Source organism: Sinocyclocheilus rhinocerous, unplaced genomic scaffold, assembly GCF_001515625.1.
Source record: "Sinocyclocheilus rhinocerous isolate Xijiao unplaced genomic scaffold, SAMN03320098_v1.1 scaffold382, whole genome shotgun sequence".
NCBI classification, from domain to species: Eukaryota; Metazoa; Chordata; class Actinopteri; order Cypriniformes; family Cyprinidae; genus Sinocyclocheilus; species Sinocyclocheilus rhinocerous.
The window spans coordinates 1719076-1742208 of record NW_015642829.1 but is presented as its reverse complement, the minus strand read 5'-3'; the positions used below and the strand labels follow the sequence as shown (position 1 = coordinate 1742208).

The window sequence follows — 23133 nt, the reverse complement described above, 5'->3', positions numbered from 1 at the left end:
CATAGCACGGCTAGCAACGCAGTACTCGTTCCCGTATCTCAGGGAACCGAGGTTACGTTAGTAACCGAGTACGTTCCCTGACGATACTACACTCGTACTGCGTCTGCTAAGATGCTATGGGAACACAGTACAATCACGCCGTGCTTAGGTAGAGGAATGACTATAAGTATCATAACTTCTGTAAGCAGCAATGCCCATAGAGAAGTTAACAACAACCCAAGGCTAAGACGGGCTGAGCTTCTTGAGGTCACACCCGGCCTGGTTAATCGTTCCAGAGTCTCCTGCAACTTCGGCACCCAGGGGTCGAGAGCTGACAGGTGAACTAATGCCAGAAAGCTTGAGCGTGATATGGTCAAGGGCTCTCTGTCAGATCTGTTTGTGTAACGCAGCGCATGTCTCTTCAAGCGGAGAGGATCCTGGCCTGCAAGGCTGGGACTTCCAGGTTATAAAACCTTGCGAATGTGAACAGCGAGGCCCAGCCGGCCTCCTCACAAATATCCGCAATGGACACATCGCTGGACCATGCCCAAGACGAGGCGATGCCTCTGGTAGAATGGGCCCGTACTCCAATGGGACATTGAAGGCCCAATGAAGAGTACGCTAGCGTGATTGCGTCTACTATCCATCTAGAGAGTCTTTGCTTCGTGACCGGATGCCCTTTGGTGCGGTTACCGAAGCTGACAAAGAGTTGTTCCGACGTCTGTAAGGGGCGGAACGCTCAATGTAAATTCTCAGAGCTCTGACGGGGCAGAGCAGAGATAACTCTCTGTCCTCTTCAGAGGGAGGAAACGCAGAGAGCGTAATGACCTGTGCTCTGAATGGAGTGGAGAGCACCTTTGGTATGTAACCATGCCTTGGTTTCAGGACGACCTTAGAGTCGTTAGGCCGAATTCCAGGCAGGCAGGGCTAATGGAGAGAGCCTGCAGGTCCCCAATTCGCTTTACTGATGCTAGTGCCAGAAGCAGAGCAGTCTTCAGCGACAGTGACCGAATGTCCTCTGAGGGGACATTGCTCCTTGATAACATGTCTGCGCCTTGATTCAATTTGCCCGGTATATGTGCCGCTCTCAGCGAGCGCAGGTTGAGTTGAGCCTATTCCAGGAGGCGCTCTACCAGAATGAAGAGACACTTCGAGGAGAGGCCTCCTTGGCGATTTATGTAGGACACCACAGACATGTTGTCCGACCGGATTAACACATGGTGCCCTTTTAGGACTGGCAGGAAGAAATGACAGGCTTGTTATACAGGCCTGATTCACCCTGACCTGCAGGCGTCCGTGACACCACGCATGGGATGGAACCCATGGTTTCAGCCAGCGCTGAAGGGGGCGCATACGAAGCGCACCCAACTGTAGTGCTGGCGATGCCCAGCATCGTCTGAAACGTTTTGAGAGGGCGAGTGGTACCAATCTCAAAGGAGGTCGCCAGTCTCCGTATGGCCAGAGCCCGTTCCGGCGCGACTACAGCTCTCATTTGGGCTGAGTCGAAAATTGTTCCCAGGAACGATATTCGCTGGCTGGGGAACAACACGCTCTTGGCAAAATTGACCCTGAGTCCTAGACACTCTAGGTGGCTGAGGAGGAGGGTCCTGTGTGATATTAGTTCTGCCTCCGACTGGGCCAGAACGAGCCAGTCGTCAAAGTAGTTGAGAATGCGGATTCTCATCCGTCTCAGAGGGGAGACGGATGCACTTCGTAAAAGTGCGGGGGGCCAGGACAGCCCGAAGGGAAGGACCGTGTATTGATAAGCCACTCCCTCGAAAGCGAATCTCAAGAATCGCCTGTGACGGGGGGCTATCTGGATGTGAAATTATGCATCCTTCAGGTCCAGGGAAAAGAACCAGTCCCCTGAGCGAATTTGTGCAAGGATCTGTTTCAGTGTAGTCATCCTGAACGACCATTTAATGAGGGCGTGATTCAGGCGTCTTGAGATCAAGGATGGGCCGGAGGCCACCATCTTTTTTGGGGACGAGGAAGTAACGGCTGTAGAAACCTGACTCGCTCTGAGCTGGAGGAACCGTTTCTACAGCTCCTTTTGCCAGCAGATTTATCACCTCTGAGCGCAGGACGTGAGCGTCCTTGCTTGGCACTAAGGTGGGGACCACGCCGCTGAAGCGCGGGGGTCTTCAAGCGAATTGGAGTAAATATCCTCGTTTTATTATCCCCATGACCCATCTCGACACTCCGGGGATGGCCTGCCAGGCCTCGGCCCGTGCGGCGAGGGGTTGAATTAACTCGAGTCATTGGCCGCACGGGGGCAGATTATTCGTGAGTAATGGAAGAGGAAGTTTGCTCTCTTTTTGAAAATGTTTGTTTAATTTTTCCCGCTATAACAGCGGCTGATTGCTTGGGTGCTTGAATGGACCCGTTGTTTGCAAAAAACACATTTTCCTCTGTACCCGGAGTTGAACGGGGTGTCAGGAGGTCAAAAAGAGGCTGCTTTGGAGGCGGTCCGGCCGTAGCGAGACCTGGCCCCATCCTCTTCCTGTCCCGCAGATCAGGAAGACGCCCGAGGCGCCGGGTCCAACGCAATCTTGGGTCAGGGTCCCTGACTAGGAAGAGGGTAGTGTCTGGCCGAGCGGGAGCGTCCTCGCGTCTGCTGAGTCTTAGCGGGCTGAACGGCGGGGGCGGCAGGTGCCGGCTTTGCGGGCTGCTGAGTCGACGTAGACTTAGGGCGACTAGAGGCAGCAGCGGAGCTGGAGCGCTTAGGCAGGAAATGTCACATAGCCTGGGACGATTTCTGTGCCTCCATGAAGTGCTCGGCCAATCCTTCGACCGCCGGTCCGAAGAGACCCTTGGGAGAGACTGGAGCGTCAAGGAAGGGGATCTTATCCGCATCCTTGATTTCCGTTAAAGTCAGCCATAAATGGCGCTCGAGCACCACAAGGCTGGCCATCGTTCTCCCGATCACCTGAGCGGTGGTCTTGGTGGCGCGCAGAGCCAGGTCGGTTGTGCTCCTCAGCTCCCTGAGGGTCGCGGGGTCCATGCCAGACTCATCTGAGGATGCGAGGTTCTTGGCCTGAAAGACCTGGAGGACCGCTCTCCAGCCGATAGCCGTGGGCGGGCAGAGGTGCGCGGCCACCGACTCATCCAGGGGAGGCAGCTTATCGTACACCTTCTCTTCAGCGCTGTCGATAGAAGTGAGGGCGGATGAAGCAGAAGTACGGAGGCGGGTGGAGTAAGGAGCACGCCATGATCTGGTGAGCTCGTCGTGGACTTCCGGGAAGAACGGAGAGGAATGCTGGCGAGGGGCCTGGCGGTGCCCCAGCAGGAACCATTCATCCAGACGGCTGCGAGAGGGCTCCTCTGGTGGAGACCACTCTAAACCCAGCTCTTCAACCGCTTTTGAGAGGATACGGAGAAGTTCGGCATCCATCCCGTCTTTGGCGGCGCTGGGCGTGGACGATGGCAACGCTTTGGCAGGAAGTGTCGCATGGCCTGGGACGACTTTTGGGAGGCTGTTGGGAGAGATCGGGGCGTCAAGGAAGGGGACCTTATCCGCATCCTTTATTTCCGTTAGAGTTAGCCATAAATGGCGCTCGAGCACCACGAGGCTGGCCATCGATCTCCCAATCGCCTGAGCGGTGGTCTTGGTGGAGCGCAGAGCCAGGTCGGTTGGACCTCCGGGAAGAACGGAGAGGAACGCTGACGAGGGGCTTGGCAGCGCCCTGGCAGGAACCACTCATCCAGACGGCTGCGGGAGGGCTCCTCTGGCAGAGACCACTCTAAACCCAGCTCTTCGACCGCTTTTGAGAAGATACGGAGAAGTTCGACATCCATCCCATCTTTGGCGGCGCTGGGTGTGGACGATGGCAAGGGGGTGGGGTCGGTCACCGAGCCCAACAGCTCCTCTGCGTCCGAGGCTGTTAATGACATGCTGTCATCAAGCAGCTCGTCCTCACTTCCCCCAAATGAGACCAGGTTGCTCGCGCCGGCAGAGGGACGCTGGTCAGACTGGGAGAAAAGGACAGGAGAACTCTCTCTCTAGGGCGAGGGCGAGGCACACGGGATCTGGGCCGATGTCTCTGCCCCGCTGTTTTTAACTCACAGGTCCCTGGGTGGAAGAAAACGGGAGGGCACGAGGGGCGGAGTCGCTCTGTGAAAAGAAAGCGATCCGCGAGCGAAGAGAGGTGAGACTGAAGTTCTCGCAGTGAGAACACTCAGTTCCCGTGAGCGCAGCTTCCGCATGGGATTTCCCCAAGAAGGAAACGCACTCGGTGTGGCCGTCATCGGCGTGCAGGGGAGACCCGCACGAACTGCAGTAACGGCGCGGCATTTGCAACAACGCCAAGCTCTTTTAGTAAGCTCTTTTAGAATCGCCGGATGGCGGCAGGGGAAATGGACCGGAACTGCTGCGTGAGAAAAAAGGCTTTTTCCCATAGCGTCTTAGCAGACGCAGTACGAGTGTAGTATCGACAGGGAACACCCTCTTTTCCAAAAATAGCATTAAATAAATTGCGTAGTTAAACGAAAAGGTAGCAGTAACCTCAAAACAACCTCTTGTTGCAAAAGACACTGATGTACCTCTGCAGTGGTGGTGATGATGATGATAATGGTTATCACCCCTTGATGCGATTGGTTATTGAGTTTTGTGACGTAGCAAAACAAAGGCGGTTTCAAACCGCGTTTCTGTGACTGCCTTTGGGAAACTACAGTTTTAAGGAGAAAATACTCAGCAATGGTGTTGATAAATGGATTGGCACATGGTTTGTCTAAAAGCATATTAAAAACAACACATAGAGAAATAAACAACATAAAAAACTTGATTTTCACCACAGGGGGACTTTAACATTCAGCTGTTTGCGTGTGCTATGGTGGAGACTTTAGAACCTCTCGCAGGGAAGACAATAAAAGAGCCCCCTCTCTCTGCCTCTTGGAGGCCACATTCCCTTCGATTCTGGACAGATTTCTTCTTTTTAGGACCACACTAAAGTTTCACTGTGGCCCTCTGGATGACTACATATTTGCTGGGAAAAAAAACAAAAAAAAAACAAAAACAAAGAAAAAACATGAATGACAGGGTTACAGAACGGCCAGAATTCCTACAGAGAGAGTTGTTCAGCCACCACTCTCAAATGTGAGGTTTTATCTATGATTCTGAAAGCTGGAGGATGAAAGACATTTCATTCAGTCCTGTAGTAGACGGAATAAGAATGACTCCAAAAGTCCAGGGCACTTGACAAAGATGTAACAAAGCTTGGTGTTTTGAGGGATGGATTTTCTTTTTCAAGGAATAAAGTACAAAAACTGATTTTTTTTTCTTTTCTAAATTGCAAGATTATAAATAATATCAACATAACATATATTGTTATATTACATTATAATATATATTACATTATAAATGTATTCAAAAATATATTTTTTAAATACACTACAGTGTGAAATATTTAAAAATATTCTCTTTTTGAATACATTTATAATATACTATTATATTGCTATAATATATTCAAAAAGCCAAATGAAGAAAGTATGTATCATATGGAAGCTGAAGTGACCTTTAGCTATGAGCTTCAATTCAAACAGCTGAGTAGTCATTTAAAAAACAGACATGTGAATATATGTATATTAGAAAAAAGTCACTCAAGTATGAAAATATTCAATGAGAACAAAGTCAGGCACATTTGTTGTTATTTTTGTGATGCCATAAGGAGACTTGTCAAGTAAGACTTCATCCTGAATCAACATCCTTATCAACATATAAAACAATCAGATTTCAAAATTAGTCTTGCTAGAATGAATTGCATTAGCCATGAATAACCACTGTGTACGTAAATGCTTTTCAACATATTCATTCACACACTTAAGCACTGCTTTCATTTTAAGAAAACCTCAATCTGTCTTTCAGAAACTAAAACCACACTGAATATAATCTTTAGGCTCATTTCTGTCCATCAGGAACAGAGAATCTGTCTCATCTGAGCTAAGTGGCCCTTATGGGCTTTCCTTAGTGTTGTGCTTTACGGTAAGTGCTACAATGGTATGTGAAAGCATCCGTGCTTCAGTGTATCGATGTCCTAAGTGCGGCTATAATAAAAACACTGGTCTCGCACAAACAAAAAGTGTGTGCGTTTATAGGCCCTAAACACAGAATGGGTTTTATAGAGTTTGGAGAGGATTTGTCACAGATGACTGGCAGCTGGCACGATGACCTTAAGGTGGCTACAAACTAGAGGGTGACACGGGAGTGGATTTTCAAACCTCTCCCGTCCCACTCCAATAAAAAAAAAACCTGTCCCGTCCCGTCCCAATCCCGGAAGAATGACTCCCATTCCCTCCCACTCCCGTGTTGTGTTTTTTTGGCCAGAATCTGTCAGTTACAGTAAAAAATATATATAATAAAATAAAATACAGTACAAATCACAGCATGCCCACTTTAGTTGAATAAAAATCCAAAATGTAATTTTTTGTTATTTTATTGAACTGAAAGCAGTGTGCATTGCACCCACATTAAATTTCATGCAAATCATCCATGCTAACACACACGTTTTCTATTAGAATTTTTTTCATTTGAAAGTAGACATTTCACTCTATAGATTTATTTTTCATACACAGAGTTTCAAAGTTTCTCGCTCAAGTTCACATGACCGAGACGGCAGAAAGCGCATCCTGTTTGCTTTAATTATTTTACAGAAGCGCTACGTTTCGTTGTTATTCTGAGTGCACACAAATAAACGTAGAGTCTTTACAGATTCTAAAGATGTATTACTTTTATCTGTATGACCAAAAATTATGGAGTATTTTAACCGCAAGTGAGCGCACCGGCGCCTCCATCTGTCCTGCAGGGAGCGAGCTGCTGTTCAGCTTCCACACAGACACTTGAATAGCGCACATTTCTCTAGGTTAACATTAGATTGAGCGGCCATGTGAAGTTGTTACTACATACATCTTTCAGATGAAAAGCCATATTTGAGGTTGATGAATGATAGGTGGGCGTATGGATGTCCTGTCCGATGTACTGTATTACCACATAAACCAGCTGTTAATGATCTGTCCGTCTCGGACTGCGTACGTCATTCACTTAACCAGCCACACCAAAGCAAACAGGAGGAGAGCATAAAGAGACAGGGCAACTAGAATTGAGGTTAAAATTAAAATATACATTTTATAGTTCATTTATATAAAAGGTATATTTGTGTATAAAGTTGGGTATCATAGTGTTATTACGATTCCCGGTCCCGCCCACTCCCGCTGACATTTTTTCCTGTCCCGTTCCAATCACATGATTAATAGTGATTTTGTTTCCCACCCCGCAGGATTCCCGTGACCCGCGGGATTCCCGAAAAAATGTCAGCCTCTATTACAAACAAAAAAGTAGCACAGATGACGGTGTAGTTTCCCCCAACTGATGTCTAGACGCCACAAAATGATCAGCTTTGGGATGTGCCAACAGTAGTACAGCATTTCATACTGTACTTAGTAATCCATACATAGATTTATGTATACAGGTGATACTACAAATATGCACAGATACTACAAAAGCCAGTGGCACTTCTTTGCTATTCACCACCTGTTATTCATTGTACAGTAGAGGGGGAAAAAACAACAGCACCTCAACAAAACCCCACTCCCACAAAACCCCCATATACTGTATTATTAAGCAAAAATGAGCTGATACAGTGGGTATAGAAAAGAATCACCCCCCTATAAATAATCACATTTTGTTTCTTTACAGCCTAAAATGAATACGGACACAGTTTTTGTTTTCAGAATCACTGAGTTGGAAAAAGGATCACCCCCTCCAAAAAATGACTTGTAAACTCAATCAGTTGTGGCTAATCACCTTCTCAATGGCACACAAAGCCACCTTTCAACTGTGATTCTTTTCTATACCCACTGTACATTTACATTTCCTCAAGTCAGCAGAAATCTTTAAATAAATTTTTTTTTTTTTTTTTTTAAATAAGAGTATTTGTCACAATGTTAGAGGCAAGGGTGGGTGTGGGTGTGTGTGTTCTTGTATATATGGTTTATGAGGACACACGTGTCTAATGACATGGGTACTACAACATAAACATGGTTTATGAGGACACTTCCTGTGTCCCTGTAAACCAAATGGCTTAAGAAACATACTAAATGGTGTTTTTTGACATTTAAAAATTGCCAGTAGTTTTGTGTGAGGGGTAGGTTTTAGGGTAAGGGGATAGAATATACAGTTTGTACAGTATAAAAACAATTACGCCTATGGAGAGTCCCCATAAACCACATAAGCAAGAGAGAGTGTGTGTGTGTGTGTGTGTGTGTGTGTGACTGCAAATAGGTTGTTTGCAATCACGTGATTCTGATGACACGCGAAATGCAGCTGGAGGGCAGGAAGTGATTTTTCTCCATAGAAATCACTAACAAAAGTCAAAATGCCTGTGTTTTGCGTTGTTTATGGATGCTCAAATCGGCCAAACCGAGAAACCACAAGGAGCTTGAAAATGTGTTGTTCATAATGGGGGAAAAGTCAAGAAATTGACTGAAAAACGCAGGAAAAGTGGCTTGTAAACCTACGTCTGCGGTCGGGAGGAGCGGAGCCGGATAATGCTCGTGTGTGCTGTTGGTCCTGTTAGCAGCACGTAAAACAAAGCTTTTATTCAAATTCTGAATTGATTATAACCTAGAAAGCGAGCAAATAGCGCTTCCATATAATCACTAAAAAGCTGTCACTCACTTCAATTTATTGCAATCTCACGATGTTCCTTTATAATCAGTGAAGCTTTCTGAACTGTAAATAATATCTTATTTACATCGTGTCTAAGGCATCCATAAACAACGCAAAACACAGGCATTTTGAGTTTCTGCTAGTGATTCCTATGGAGAAAAATCACTTCCTGCCCTCCAGCTGCATTTCGCGCGTCATCAGTGACGTCATGTGCAAACAACCTATAAAATACAAGGCAAAAGTTAATTGAGTTGATTCTATCCTGAGCTCAGAGAGGAAAAGACATTTGAAAGGTAATACAGTGACAAAAGTCAGAGTTACTGTAGCATTTTAATCATGGAGTCTCATGAGTTTTACAGTAGATTCTGAAATACCAGCATGAGTGTATTCTCTCCCACATAGGAGGAAAACAGATGGGAGGTGGGCAGAGTGTTTGCCGAGACTGTGAAACTCAGGAGAGATGAGACAGAGGTTTAGCAGTGGACTGAGATAACACAAAGCCCTGGGCAAAGATCTTTCTCACATGCACGTGTACTTAACATCCTACCCAAAGAAATTCTCTCTCTTCAGAGAATTCACACTGAAACTGTTCAGCTATGTTTCCATGCTTACACACACCCTCACTGAGGAAGTACAGTGAATCTGTCTGTCTCAAGGGAGACTTGTAGACTCCAACCTCAGTACTGTGCAGACAGAGTAATCTATCAGTCAGTCTTGTTAACTTACTAAGCTAGGATGGCCCACTACACTAGCTGTTTTTGCAAAAACTTATTTTTGTTGTTCCAAAATCAGACTACATCTCACACATAAATAGCACAGACATTAAGAGCTGATGGTAAGGTTACTTCACTAACGCCATCTTGATTCAGTCTATTTATGTTTGTGTGCTACTCCTGTCCTATTTAGACAAACTTCTCATTGATCTGTTGCCAAAACAGGAAGTTGAAATGTGACAGGAAAATGTGAATGAGAGGCAATAGTTTAGTCAAATCTAAATCAGTCAGTGCAATCTAAACAGAAGAGGATGACATTTAGGGGGGGGGGAGACAGTCCTCAGGTATGACATCCTCTACACACAGCTGTTTTGAGTCGACTAGTGGGACTAGCACTAATACAGCATGGCACCAATTTCTCGAAAAAATAAATATAAAAAAATAGCAAAAAACTATATATTAAAAAAAGATGGCAAAGCTGAATTTTCAGCAGCCATTACTCCAGTCTTCAGTGTCATCAAATCATTAAAAAGAATAATCTGCATCATTATATCATTATCTGTTGTTTAAATTAAAAAAAAACGCATGTCCGGTCACATAGATGCTTTGAGAAACATCTAGCTTAAGATACACACACACAGATCAAGACTCACACATTGAAAACACAAGTGTACTGCTATTAAAGCCTCCCTAAGCTGCCATTTAAGGTGAAATCTGTGATCACACAGAGCACACTACAAAAAGTCAGGTTTTCAAGGTTACTTTATCACACTGTAATGTACATTACTGTATGATCAGCAGGCCTATCCACAATCTCAGCAAAACACACATGCTGCCCACTCACGGCATTATGTATATATGTTACAGCCAAGTAGCACTTCTTCTATTTTCATATCAACAAACAGCTGTATTAGTTACTGTAACCACAAATGTTTAGGAGGTGAGCTGATGGTGTAGACTGTTTATTTTGCATTAGAACATATAGGATTTCCTCTCCAAAGGTCCTGATTAGAGAGTGGTTGATTAAATCAACACAAACCCAGACATTCGGTTTGGTTCATTTCCAGCTGTATGTAATGAATTCAATGCTTATTCATGAGAAAACACTGAATATGTATTCTGAGCTCTGGAAAGGTCACAGCTGATGAATTTTCTACACAATCATCACCTAAAGAGGAAAATTAGTGTTTTACCTTCTGCACTGAGGCCAGGACTGGAGGTGAATTTGGCCACATCCACAATCTTTACGGCAAAGTGTTGGCCCGTCTCCCTGTTTATGCATCTTCGTACCACACTACACGGCCCCCTGGAAAGGAAACAAACAGGTACATTAGAGTCCTGCACATGTTGGGTTTTTCAGTGGCTAATGCTGAAATCGATAAAGACAGGATGAACAATGGCCAATATAATGCTGACATATGTTGCTATTTAATGATTGTTGAAATAAACACTTATTTTATACATTTACTCAAAATTAAAAATGAAATAAAACAGGTAGCATGTTTAGGGATCATAACGATTATGATGATCCCTAAAAAGTTCAAATTTTGGTTGAGTATTTAGTCTGATTTATCAGTTAATGACTGGTGATCATATCTTTTATACAGAGGCCAGCTGTTTATGCATCTTCGTACCACACTCCACGGCCCCCTGGAAAGGAAACAAACAGGTACATTAGAGTCCTGCACATGTTGGGTTTTTCAGTGGCTAATGCTGAAATCGATAAAGACAGGATGAACAATGGCCAATATAATGCTGACATATGTTGCTATTTAATGATGGTAAATGAGATGTACAAATCTTTAAATTGTTGAAATAAACACTTATTTTATACATTTACTCAAAATTAAAAATGAAATAAAACAGGTAGCATGTTTAGGGATCATAACGATTATGATGATCCCTAAAAAGTTCAAATTTTGGTTGAGTATTTAGTCTGATTTATCAGTTAATGACTGGTGATCATATCTTTTATACAGAGGCCAGCAGCAATAAACAACCTAGTCTACGAGTGGGCAAACAACTATAATTGTCAGTAAAAATCCAGATCTTTCCCAACAGAACAAAAATCATAATCCAACATAACACGCATGCCTTGACCTCCACACTGATAGTGATTTGTAGCAGGTAAAAGTACCCAATATTCATTCATACAATTATTACAACTGACCATACATGACTCGATAACCACAAGTTGAGTAACAGCGGCTAAAGTAAAAAGCCTGGCCTCTTTCTAGGTATGAAGGAATCATCATGAAGGAATCATCTCATTGCTGATGCTCACATCAGCAATGAGATTGATGGGACTGTTCTGTGCAGACTGAGTGTTTAAGGAACAGCGGGGAGTTAAAGGAAAGGAGTTAAAGTGTTTAAGGAACAGCGGGGCTGGCTTTCTGTGAAGAACTGTGATCTGGTTTCCCAAAGCCTTTAACACTTCTCAGCATGAGCTGAACCCTTTTCTGTGTGAACATGAGTGTTTCTGCAGGCCTGAAGAAAGATGGCAGCAGAGAGACCTCTGGAGCAAGCTTTGCTTGTTTGTGTGCAATGGGTTGATGTCAACAGGTCTGTTTTTGTTTCTTTCCTATAGGTTAAGACGATGTACAGCCAGATGGTCAGTCATTTCTCCAAAAAAAAAACCCAGACAGATTGTCTGACTGTACATTATCCCACTTATATATGCCTACTTAGGAAATAATACATAAATGGATATATAAATTAAACATTTATTTCAAAAGAGAGGAACATTTTAATTCTCGTAATATGCAAATAAAATAAAAATAAAATAAATCAGACACAAGTTAATTAAATTTACATTAGTAACTTTATCCAAATGTAAATATTCGTAGGACTTAGCTTCAAGCTTGTCACATCAGATCATCTCTTTACAAGATTTTTTTTCTCTCTCTCTAGAGTGAGTGAAAATGAGCTGGTGTGATATTTACATACTTTAAGCTTAGCGTGGCCACATTTTCAGTCTTGACATTTATTCTATATATTACTACTGGCAAGACAGTAAGAAATTCTCACCCTCCTCCTCACGTACGCATGTTACCTTTCATTACAGACGACCCAGTTCACTCTGACCCACAGATATCCAGATATAAAAATAGACAGATTTTATGAAATATGTGTTGTCAGAACCTCTCTGTACAGTTCCCAGGTCAGTGCTCCGCAGAGAACACTTTCAGGCTGGCTGCTGTCTTCCTGTCATCCGAGTTCTCTGGCTGAACTGTTAATGAACTGCAGGTGCAGTGAACATGTGGAGGACAGAGTTTAAGGGAGGAATGTTTTGGAGAGCAGCAGTGCTACATTGTGTCTAAAACTGAAGACTGAAAAAATGTCTTGTAAGTCTTTACTGTCACTTTAGTTCAATTTAATGCGCCCTTTAATGCGCCCTTACATATATACATATATAGTGAAGTGACGTGTGGACAAGTATGGTAACCCATACTCGGAATTTGTGCTCTGCATTTAACCCATCCAAGTGCACACACAGAACACAGTGGGCAGCCATATTGCTGCAGCACCCAGGGAGCAGTTAGGGGTTCGGTGCCTTGCTCAAGGGTCTCACCTCAGTCGTGGTATTGAGGGTGGAAGACAGCGCTGGTTATTCACTCCCCCCACCGACAATTCCTGCCGGACCAGAGACTCGAACCCGCAACCTTTGGGTTACAAGTCCGACTCTCTAACCATTAGGCCACGAGTGCCTCCTATGCTGCCAGCAAAGGACAGAAGGCAGAATTTTTCAGACAGAGCCATGCTTAAACCATACACAGCTCTAGCTAAGTGCACAGATCAGGCCTCTCTCATTCACTCAAATTTACACAATTGAAATTTAAAAAGCACACAAACACACAGACTGTTGGTGAGTTTTGTCTTAAAAGTCACGAGTAAATGAGTTTTTAATCAGAGCATTTGCTGAGATTTACAAAAGCAATAAGCCACAAGGTTAAAAGGTCTTGTCTGGCATGTCAGAATGAATGGGTACACCATCAGTCTTGCAGCTTATAGCTTTTAAAAAACAACAACAAGACCATCCATAACAGTAACAATAAAGGATTTATAACAATAAATCTCCACCAAGTGATGCAGAGAAATAACCTAAATCAAAAATCAGCTCATTATAAAAACCCACATTACATGAAATGTAGAAATCATAATTTTGATGTAGCTAAACAGACATGGACACACTGAACAAGCCACCAATAAGCCAATAAAACCAGGGAGTTGGGGAAAAAAATCAGTTTTAACATTATAAAACAAAATGGTTTTAAGGTGTTAAAATGACCTTACATGTTGTCATATTATTAAGAATAATTGGTTTAAGACTGCATGTAAACGCACTCAATGAATAACCTAAAGAAAATATAATCGCATGTCCTTTGCGACTTGCACTAGTCTGCTGACCTTCAAGAAACAAGCAGACACTTCTTAATAAATAAAGAGATCTGCATTTAAAGCACAAGGCTATTCTGATTCAGCTTTAAATTTGTAATGCTGGCAAACTGGAGAAGGCAAATTGAAGAAGTGGTTGAGAGCTTACTATTATCACTGTATCTTGCTAATACGGGTGCGAGCGGGGCTGTGTTTTCTCCAACACAAACTGCCTGAGCAGATGGCGTGAAGCGCAAAGCTGCTTACTGGCAGAGAGCCGAGGTGTAGCCACGCGTGGCTCAGAGCTGGACTCGGCCATGCTAAACTGCTGGAACTGTGGATACATGACACTCAGAAGCACCATAACAACTGAATGGGCTTTATCTACTCAATCCGTCATGGTCCTCATGTTGTTTTTGGCATAAACGTTCCCTAAACATTACATAAATGACAATGTATTAACACCAACCACAAATGTAAAAAACAATCAGTTGCGCCGAGCTGTCTATTCAAGACATCAGGTGGTATACATTTATCTGCCCTGTTGGAGTTCATCAAACTCTTTCCAGAGACTCATCTTGACAGCCATAATACCTTATAAAAGTAAGAAAAAAAGTATGATGCTATTTTCTTCTCATTTCGTCACTGTATAATGCATATTAAAGAAAAGTTTATAAGCGCTGCTTTGTTTACAGCTGTAACCAAGGAAACGCTCTATCACTGCTGTTCCATAAGTGCCACCTGCTGTTAGAGAGTGAATTTACATCTCATTCATCCCGTCTGCTGTTTTTGTTTTGTTTGGATACGTTTTATATTATATAGTTTCACAAATCTAAAGTCAGACCATTCTGTTTTTGCTTCAAATTTCGAAAATATACAATTTAATTTGAATCAAAAACTGCTCATGTGGGCATGTATGCAGCATCTTTGTTTGGATTGTGATTAAAATGCAGAGGTTGCCCCTAATTTTAAATGGAAAGCACAGGCAAAGCCTTAGTTTGTTTATATGAAGAAATTTCTTTTATTGGTAATAGTTATTTATTTGATTTGGGTTTTGTTTTAAAATTTTAATTTAGTTTTGTTATTTGACATATTTCAATTTCACAAAGAAATGTGCAGCATTTTGTTTGAGAAATACTAAAAGCACCTTTTCATTTATAATTTGTCTTAAATCTAATTTTGTTTAAAAAAAAAAACTAGGGATGCATGATATTATCGGAACGTTATCGAAATCGGCCAATAATGGCTTAAAATGCAAATATCGGCATCGGCTCAATATGAAAAATTATGCCGATATGCCTTGCAGATAAGACAAGTAACTCACATGTGCTCAGGGTATGATAGAGATAAGATCACGTTAGCAGTGTGGTCATTCTTGAAGCGAACTTTTGCCTGAACAGTGATTGCATTCACAATTTTGAGCATTTCATTTGAGAATACGAGCACAGAATGAGGCATCCAGTGTGCGATAGAGTCAACAGTTACTAGCGCGTGCAGCAGTAGCAGTGGCAGCCTCCCCCGGGTCCTAATGCCCGTCCGGTAAGGAATTTTATTTACTTTCTTATTTGCTGTTGGCCTACTTGAAATAAAATGAAAGTAAAATACACAAATAACATTAAGATTGTGTTTCTGATTAAATAAAGCAGTAATTGATGTCATAAAATCACGAGTATGGTTTGATTTAAAGGTCAGAAGGTATAGCTTACATGAATAAAAATCACAAACAAGAAACTTGTAAATTAAATAATTTTATATATACAGATTTATTAATGAAAGTGTAATGCTTTTTTTTCAAACGGATTATGAAAACGTAAATACAAGGAGCGCTAAAAGATTTTCGGAATTTGTACAACTCTTTTGCTTTAGACCATCTACAATTGTTAAATAATCAAACAAAATGTTAAGGATTGCTTTATAGTTGCTTTATAGTTATTTTCAAATCTTTCAAATGTACTCTCATTATAAAAGAACTTCATTGTTTATTTAATTCTCAAAAGTAAGTTTTTGTTAAAAACTAACCAAAATGAAAAATAATTTGTTTATAATCTCTGCACAGGAGAGACTTGGTGTTGTTTCCAAACAAAAGGAAATATATCGGTATCTGCATTGGCTACCGACCAAAATGAGTTGAAAATTATCGGCATATCGGATATTGGCAAAAATCCAATGGCGTGCATCCCTAAAAAAAACTTTAGAAAATTGTGTCGTGAAATCAGTATTGTGAAATGTATCGCATGGTCAGTTCAGTGAATCGTTACATTCCTTCATTTTACGTAATTCAGCGGATTGACAAATAAATGGAGCTATCTTGGTCAACTCACCTTTATTTATATATCGATTAATATGACAGCGGTTGTTTTAAAGCAGCTGTACAGTATTAGGGAAGTAACAGAAGCAACGATGACAACTTCATCAAACATAAGACAAATCCAAATTATGCTTTAAGTAGCTCTAATAAAGTCAATCTTAGTGTAGGTAACAAGTACAGTAATACACATTGTTTAATTACTTTATACTACAAATGTCGTAACAATACAAAGCTGGTTGAAAATCATTTAACATTTAATTAATTTAATCTATTTTATAAGGAGCTTCAAGTAATTCCAAGAAAAATAGTGAGGAAAAAATTGCATCTTACACAACTTAAAGGGATAGTCAAAAATGAAAATTCTGTCACCAGTTACTCACCCTCATGTTTAAACCTGTATAATTGTTCTTCTGTGGAACACAAAATAAGGTATTTAAAAAAATGTTGGTAACAAAACATTTTCGGTTCCCACTGACTTCCATATTATTTTTATCTATACAATGGATGTTAATGGGAACTGAAAACTGTGTTGTTGTTGTTGTTTTTTTACAAAAGTTATTCATCTTGATTACAGAATTTTTTTGGTGGACTATCCAAAGAAACACTAAAATCACTATTTTCAGGGAAAAAGGTAAATGCATTAGATAAAACCAGTACAGAGAGAAACCTGTGAGGTGCCCTGCTGTGCTGATTTATTATAGCATTGTGAGAGTCTTTGCAAACCGAAATGGTGCAGTAAGTGTACATCGCCCGTACGCTCCCAGCAGCTGCTATAGATGACAAGCACAAGCAGCGACAAGCTGTAGCACGCAGCAGGGATGCAGTGTTTGGTGTCAGAAAGAACCAGGCAGATTAGATAAGACCAGTGCAGACATGAGAACAGCGGGTACTGGTCACATACACAGGATAAACAAGTCTGGGTAAACCACTTTACAGCAAGTTGAGCAAGTGAATATTTCTTTGAAGTGCCTTTCTGTGCAAGAGTGCTGAATGTAGGGATCATAAATAATGATGGAGAAGATGTCCTCTGCAGCAGTGCATGACGGGGGAAGATGTGCTGGCAGGCAGAAATATGAGGTGAGGAAGAAAATGCAAAGTGAAAAACGGAAAAAAGCAGAGAGAGAGACACGACACAGGAAGATGAGAGAGAAGTACAGAAAAGGACACAGTGGAGAATGAGAGAATCGCTCAGACAGCGGGGAAGCTGGCAGGGGAAGAACGCTGGTGTTTTGTGACAGCTGGTATCTGTTACAGTGAGCAAGAGATGATGGCGTAGGTGTAGGGTTTCTCCTGTGGAAGATAACTCCTCAGACGGCATGTGTGCGTGGGTACCTGCAGGACACCTGACAGCTCAGGGTTGCTTGTCAGTGAAACATGGCCACACTGCACAGAAAATGTTCAACATTGTACTTTTTTAAATAAATAAATAAATATATACATGTATAAATTGAAAAGGTATGAAACTGAGTGCATAGCATACTAGTAAAATCTATATCTAAATCTAAATCTATATATTTTCTTTAAATAAGGTTGCCATGACATCTACATTTTAGAAATTTCACAACTCTCAATACCACAGCAGAATTCTAGGGTAACTCAAATAGTAAAATTTTTTGAAAACAATTAAGAAAACAATTAAACTGTCAGTAATACAATAAATACAAAAAAGCAAAGGACAAATACAATAGACAATAAGATACAAATTAAACAAACAGTGGTTTAAGTTTTTTATGCAAGTCTACAGTATTCAGCTAACAGCCTACTGCAGAAACAGAATAATCTAATGTAAAATAAAAGAGCAGTCTTCACTGTAAGAATTTAATTTTCTTTGTTTCTTATTAAAGGGTTAGTTCACCCCAAAATGAAAATTCTGACATTTACTCACCCTCATGTCGTTCCAAACCCGTAAGACCTTCGTTCATCTTCGGACACAAATTAAGATATTTTTGATGGAATCTGAGAGCTCTCTGACCCTCCCATAGACAGCAACGCAACTGTAATGTTCCCAGGTCCAGAAACGTATAGAACATCGGTAAAACAGCCCATGTGACATCAGTGGCTCAACTTCAGTTTTGTGAAGCTACGAGAATAGTTTTTTTCCGCCATTTTGGAGAGTACCCAAGAACGTAATCGACGTAATCAGCGTTGTTTACGTTCAGGAGAGAAAGCACGTGCATGAACGTAATCTGTGTAGTTTACTCTATAGGGGAAAGCGTGCGTATGCATTGTGATACTCTCCAAAATGGCGGAAGACGTAACTCGGGGGAGAAGAATTGTTGAAAAAAAAATTTATTTTTGTTTTCTTTGCACTCGTAGCTTTGCAAAACTGAAGTTGAGCCACTGATGTCACATGGGCTGTTTCACCGATGTCCTTACTACGCTTCTGGACCTGGGAACATTACAGTTGCGTTGCTGTCTATGCAGGGTCTGAGAGCTCTCACATTTCATCAAAAATATCTTAATTTGTGTTCCGAAGACGAACGAAGGTCTTACAGGTGTGGAACGACATGAGGGTGAGTAATTAATGACAGAATTTTCATTTTTGGGTGAACTATCCCTTTAAAGCTAAAAAAAGTCCTTCAGTCAAGAGCAGTGAGTGATTTTCTCTCTGTCTTTTGTTGTTTGATTAATATTAAGCACACTTTAATAGCCGCATGGATCCAATTTACTGTTACACATGTAAACAGTAAATCCTCCAAAGGAACAGCGCAAGTTCTCTTTCATGCATTTTAAAACATGAATAAATCTAATCAACTTTAAAAAATCAAGCACGTCCCATTTTGCAAAAGTACAGTTTACTGATTTGCATGTGAAACTGGGCTTTTATGGAGGAGCAAATGCGCACCCCTAGAAAGGAGGTGGAATAGTAAAAATGACGGTTATTGTCGGTACAAATCCGTGTACTGTTACACCCCTAATATACATATATATTAGGGATGTGCCGATGCGAGTATCGGTACCGAACGGTTCACGGGGCAAATTCCAAATGGAAGTGATCATCCCTATCCCCTTGGAGTGGGGACTTTGGAGTGAGCAGGGCACGTGTGTGCCATTATGTAGTCATTTGGAATGCACTTGGCAAAGCGAGCGACGTAATTTCCTCTTTATCTTCAGCTGGCATGTTCCCGTGACAACGCAGCACGGTGTCCGTCAGCAGACTCGCATAAAAAAATATATACATTTTATATTTTAAAAAGTTTTATATATATTCGTTTTTATATATTACATAGCATATTTTAAAAACTTGTAAAAATATAAAATGCATGTTTATTTGCAACAGTTATGCTAACAACAATAAAAATACATTTATGACAGTAAAACAGCGACATCTGCTGACGGACACCGTGCTGCGTTGTCACGGGAACATGCCAGCTAAAGATAATTAAGAAATTACGTTGTTCGCTTTGCCAAGTGCATTCCAAACGTCTACATAATGGCACACACGTGCCCTGCTCACTCCAAAGTCCCCACTCCAAGGGGATAGGGATGATCACTTCCATTTGGAATTTGCCCCGTGAACTGTTCGGTACCGATACTCGTATCGGCACATCCCTAATATATATACATACCTATACCTATATACACATACACACACACACACACACACACACACACATACATATAATAGGTGTAACGTTCTGTTTTAAATGACATGTTATACATCTTTAGCAATTCCCATTAACGTCCTTTTTACAAACTTTATAATATTTCCACATAAATTACATTTTGGGAAATGACAGCAAGTTATTGCTGAAACAATTTGATGGCCAGTCGACCAGTCCATCTCTATATTTTAAACTCAAAATGCTGACTTGTTTACAGCACTGACAATATTTTGGAATTGTGTAATCGTTGCAATGACAATCGTGCAACCCTTCAGCTTGAATAGGAATTGCACTGCTGCCCATGTTAAAGCCACTCGTTGCCACTTCAAAAACACAGGATGTCAAGAAAGAATAGCATTCGTTATACATTAGGCAAAGGTTTTGTGTGTGCACAGGTGTGTGTACATGAATTAGTGCATGTACTGTGTCAATATGTGTAACTAAGGTCAATGCATAAAACAAATGGACAAATGGAACGACCTCACTGCAGTAACAAGCAATGTGGCAGGAAAATGAAGAATCTTAAATGCTTGTTTAGGGCTTGATTAATGTTCACATTACCCACTCAAAACAAACACCATAAATGCGCCAAGCCGAGTCAACTCATATTTTGATTCAAAGAGAGAAGGACAGAGGACAAAAGATAGGAGGAACTTGCATTCCAGAAAAATATGCTCAGCTGAGCATGGGAGTGTGTAGTCTAGCATAAATTCATCTAAACTGCTTAATAAAATAAAACAGTGGTATTTAGTGTATTTTAGCTAAATGCTGTAAAAGTATTATTCCCTGGTAGTTTCAATAATGTTATCAAACTGAATGTTACCAGAAAATGTGTTGTTTTCATTCCATTTTTGTCATTTTTTAACAGAAACACCTGATACAACAATTATGTTAATTAAGATTTAGTTGACTAATTGCACATCAAATGTGCTTTAGTGTCACAAAACCATTCTTGCATGTGGCCTCAGGGTACTGAGTTTAAAATCAGAGGTGGAAAATTAAAAAATAAAAATATTACAATTATTTTAAATTAGCGGATATAAAACAGCTTTGTATTCAACACTGTCCATTTCCTTGTGCTTTTGTTAATAAATTGTACTGTGCAAAAAGGGCACATAATTAACACAAGAACTCACTCCTGCACTAAATGGCAGAATTGGCTGGTATTTAACCATAACTGATAAAGGGGTTGACTGATTGTGTTCACTGACAGGGCAGTAGAGATTTCATTAGAGTGCAATGTAAATCTAGATGACGAAGATGCTAACATCATTCCAACACTTGAATTTCAACTGCTGTGGACTGAAAATCATCTTCTAAATCGCTTGCCATCAAGGACATGCAAAGAAGGGTAAAAAGTGGGCTTAGAATAAAAACCCGCTCAAGTGACTAATTCAAAAAGGAAACGTAACAAAAAGAAAAGGAAATCACATCTCAGAAGCTAATTTCATAAAGATTACAGCCACAGGAGCCACAATGAAGACCGGATGATCAGTGGTGGCTGGATGCAGAGGGTGTAAAGGAGGCCTTCAGAGAGAAATTACACTGCTCCGGCTCTCCCCAGCACATTCAGGAAGCCTTGGAGGAGTGCAGCTGCACAACAGAGCAACCAGTGCGGCGCACTCATCTGCTCTGTGGATTGCTTTATGAACAATAGCATTGGCCCAGGGTTTTTAAAAAGGCAAACGATTTTTAACTTGACAAGCAGAAAAACAGAACACTACGTAACTCAAGGTCTTTTTATTTGAATAAATAAAAAGCAAATATATACAATTTAAATAAATAAATGATAATTAATACAAATAAATACATGCATAAAAAATTAAATAGTGTGTTAAGCTAAATTGTTCATTCAACAAAAAAAGGATATTACTACACAGAGCCGTTGTTCACTGACAAGCTGCGCAAAACCACGATCATATTTTGCGCATGTTTTGCGCAGCTTGTCGGGTGAACAACGGCTCTGTGTAGTTAATGCTGCTCCATGTGAAAGCCCGCAGGTGATGGAGATTTACCGCTGATTAAAGAACCGGCTTTACTGACAAGATGCGCGTTAAATATCGCATGCGATTTATCGTGCAGCCCTAATATTTACTTTTTAAAAATATTTGTTAGAAAACAAAAATCATGTATTATGTATTGGTGACAATACGTGATTAGCATTTAAAGTGCACCAAACAATCACAAACAGTCGATTATGTAATCACGAGAGGCCTACAGGGAACATGGCCTTACAGAAGAGAAAGAAGACTGATATTCCAAGCCCTTAATACTCCGCCGTAACAAATCAAAATCACAATATCAGCCTGGATACAAGCAGCTGAGGTAACCCACATGTGTAAGACAGGCCTTTAGAGACATGCACACTGGGGCAGGTGAGTAATGTGCATCACACACCCCTGTCAGTCCAGCTCCAAATAAAAGACCCTCAGTCCAGAATCCCCATCCATCCCAGGAATGTGATTTAAAAACGTCCCTCCGTGCCCTTACAAAGGGAATTCATCACAAAAGGAGGTCAGTACTGTAAATGTCATGTGTTTTACAGCAGGCTTGTCCATGGCCCAGTGAGTGGATATAATAGCCTTCAGTGAAGTGGAGAAACAGGCGGGCTGTGAGGGGACATGCTGCGGTATTTCTGCCCCCCTGCTTCTCTGACAACACATGACAATCAATACTCACATACCACCCACTTTCTTCCAGCAAAAAACACAGAGAACTCGAGGGGCTGTGGAGACTGCTTTTGCTGACTGCTTTATTTATGCTGCTGGTACAAAGAGTCAGAGACTGAGCGGCTCTGTTTCAAGAGAGCTGCCTCGCTGTCGACATACTGTAGAAAAGTACCTTCTAAGGCAGTCCCCCATAACCAAAATGAGACCTAATGAGTGAATGAAATGCTCTTGATTGACAGCAATTCCATTAAAGGTCTCTGACACCACACACCACACAAACAGTGCTTTTCACAAAGTTAATTAGAGAGTCATCTAGCATTCACAGTTGATTTCAATAGAGTGCAACAGTGTTTGTTCACTTTTTCTGCTGCCTTGGCTATTCATTTTTCCCAAAGGGATTTAAAAAGACTTTTTAAACAGTGATGAACCAAAACATCCAGCCACAAGGTGAATCACAACATCACAAACCTGAGGCACACAAATATTTGAAAATTAGACAAAAAGACAAGGGTACAAAGACTGTGTACATATCTTGAGCTTATCGCAGTGCATTCTTGGATTGCCTTTCCATGAAATGATAAAATGTAACTGCTTCATATAGCCATCAGAAACACACCTACAGTGTGATGCCTGAAAAGATGTCTAGCAACATCACGAGGGTAAAGGAAAATGAGTGTTTCTAGACCACTACTGCTGACAGCAGACATGTTTAATGCTTAGCAGCTGATGCTGGGAATTAGGGCTGCACGATAAATCGCATGCGATATTTAACGCGCATCTTGTCAGTAAAGCCGGTTCTTTAATCAGCGGTAAATCTCCATCA

General features: G+C 41.4%; 1 protein-coding gene across 8 annotated transcripts in view; it reads right to left on the bottom strand.

The window, feature by feature from the left end:
* Positions 1 to 23133, bottom strand: part of caska (calcium/calmodulin-dependent serine protein kinase a) — a 258155-nt gene that overhangs the window by 82499 nt on the left and 152523 nt on the right. For all 8 annotated transcript variants that reach the window (XM_016574043.1, XM_016574044.1, XM_016574046.1 and 5 more), the window contains exon 2: positions 10548 to 10660. In XM_016574043.1, the coding sequence (XP_016429529.1) occupies positions 10548 to 10660 (113 nt within the window). The remainder of the gene's footprint in view (positions 1 to 10547; positions 10661 to 23133) is intronic.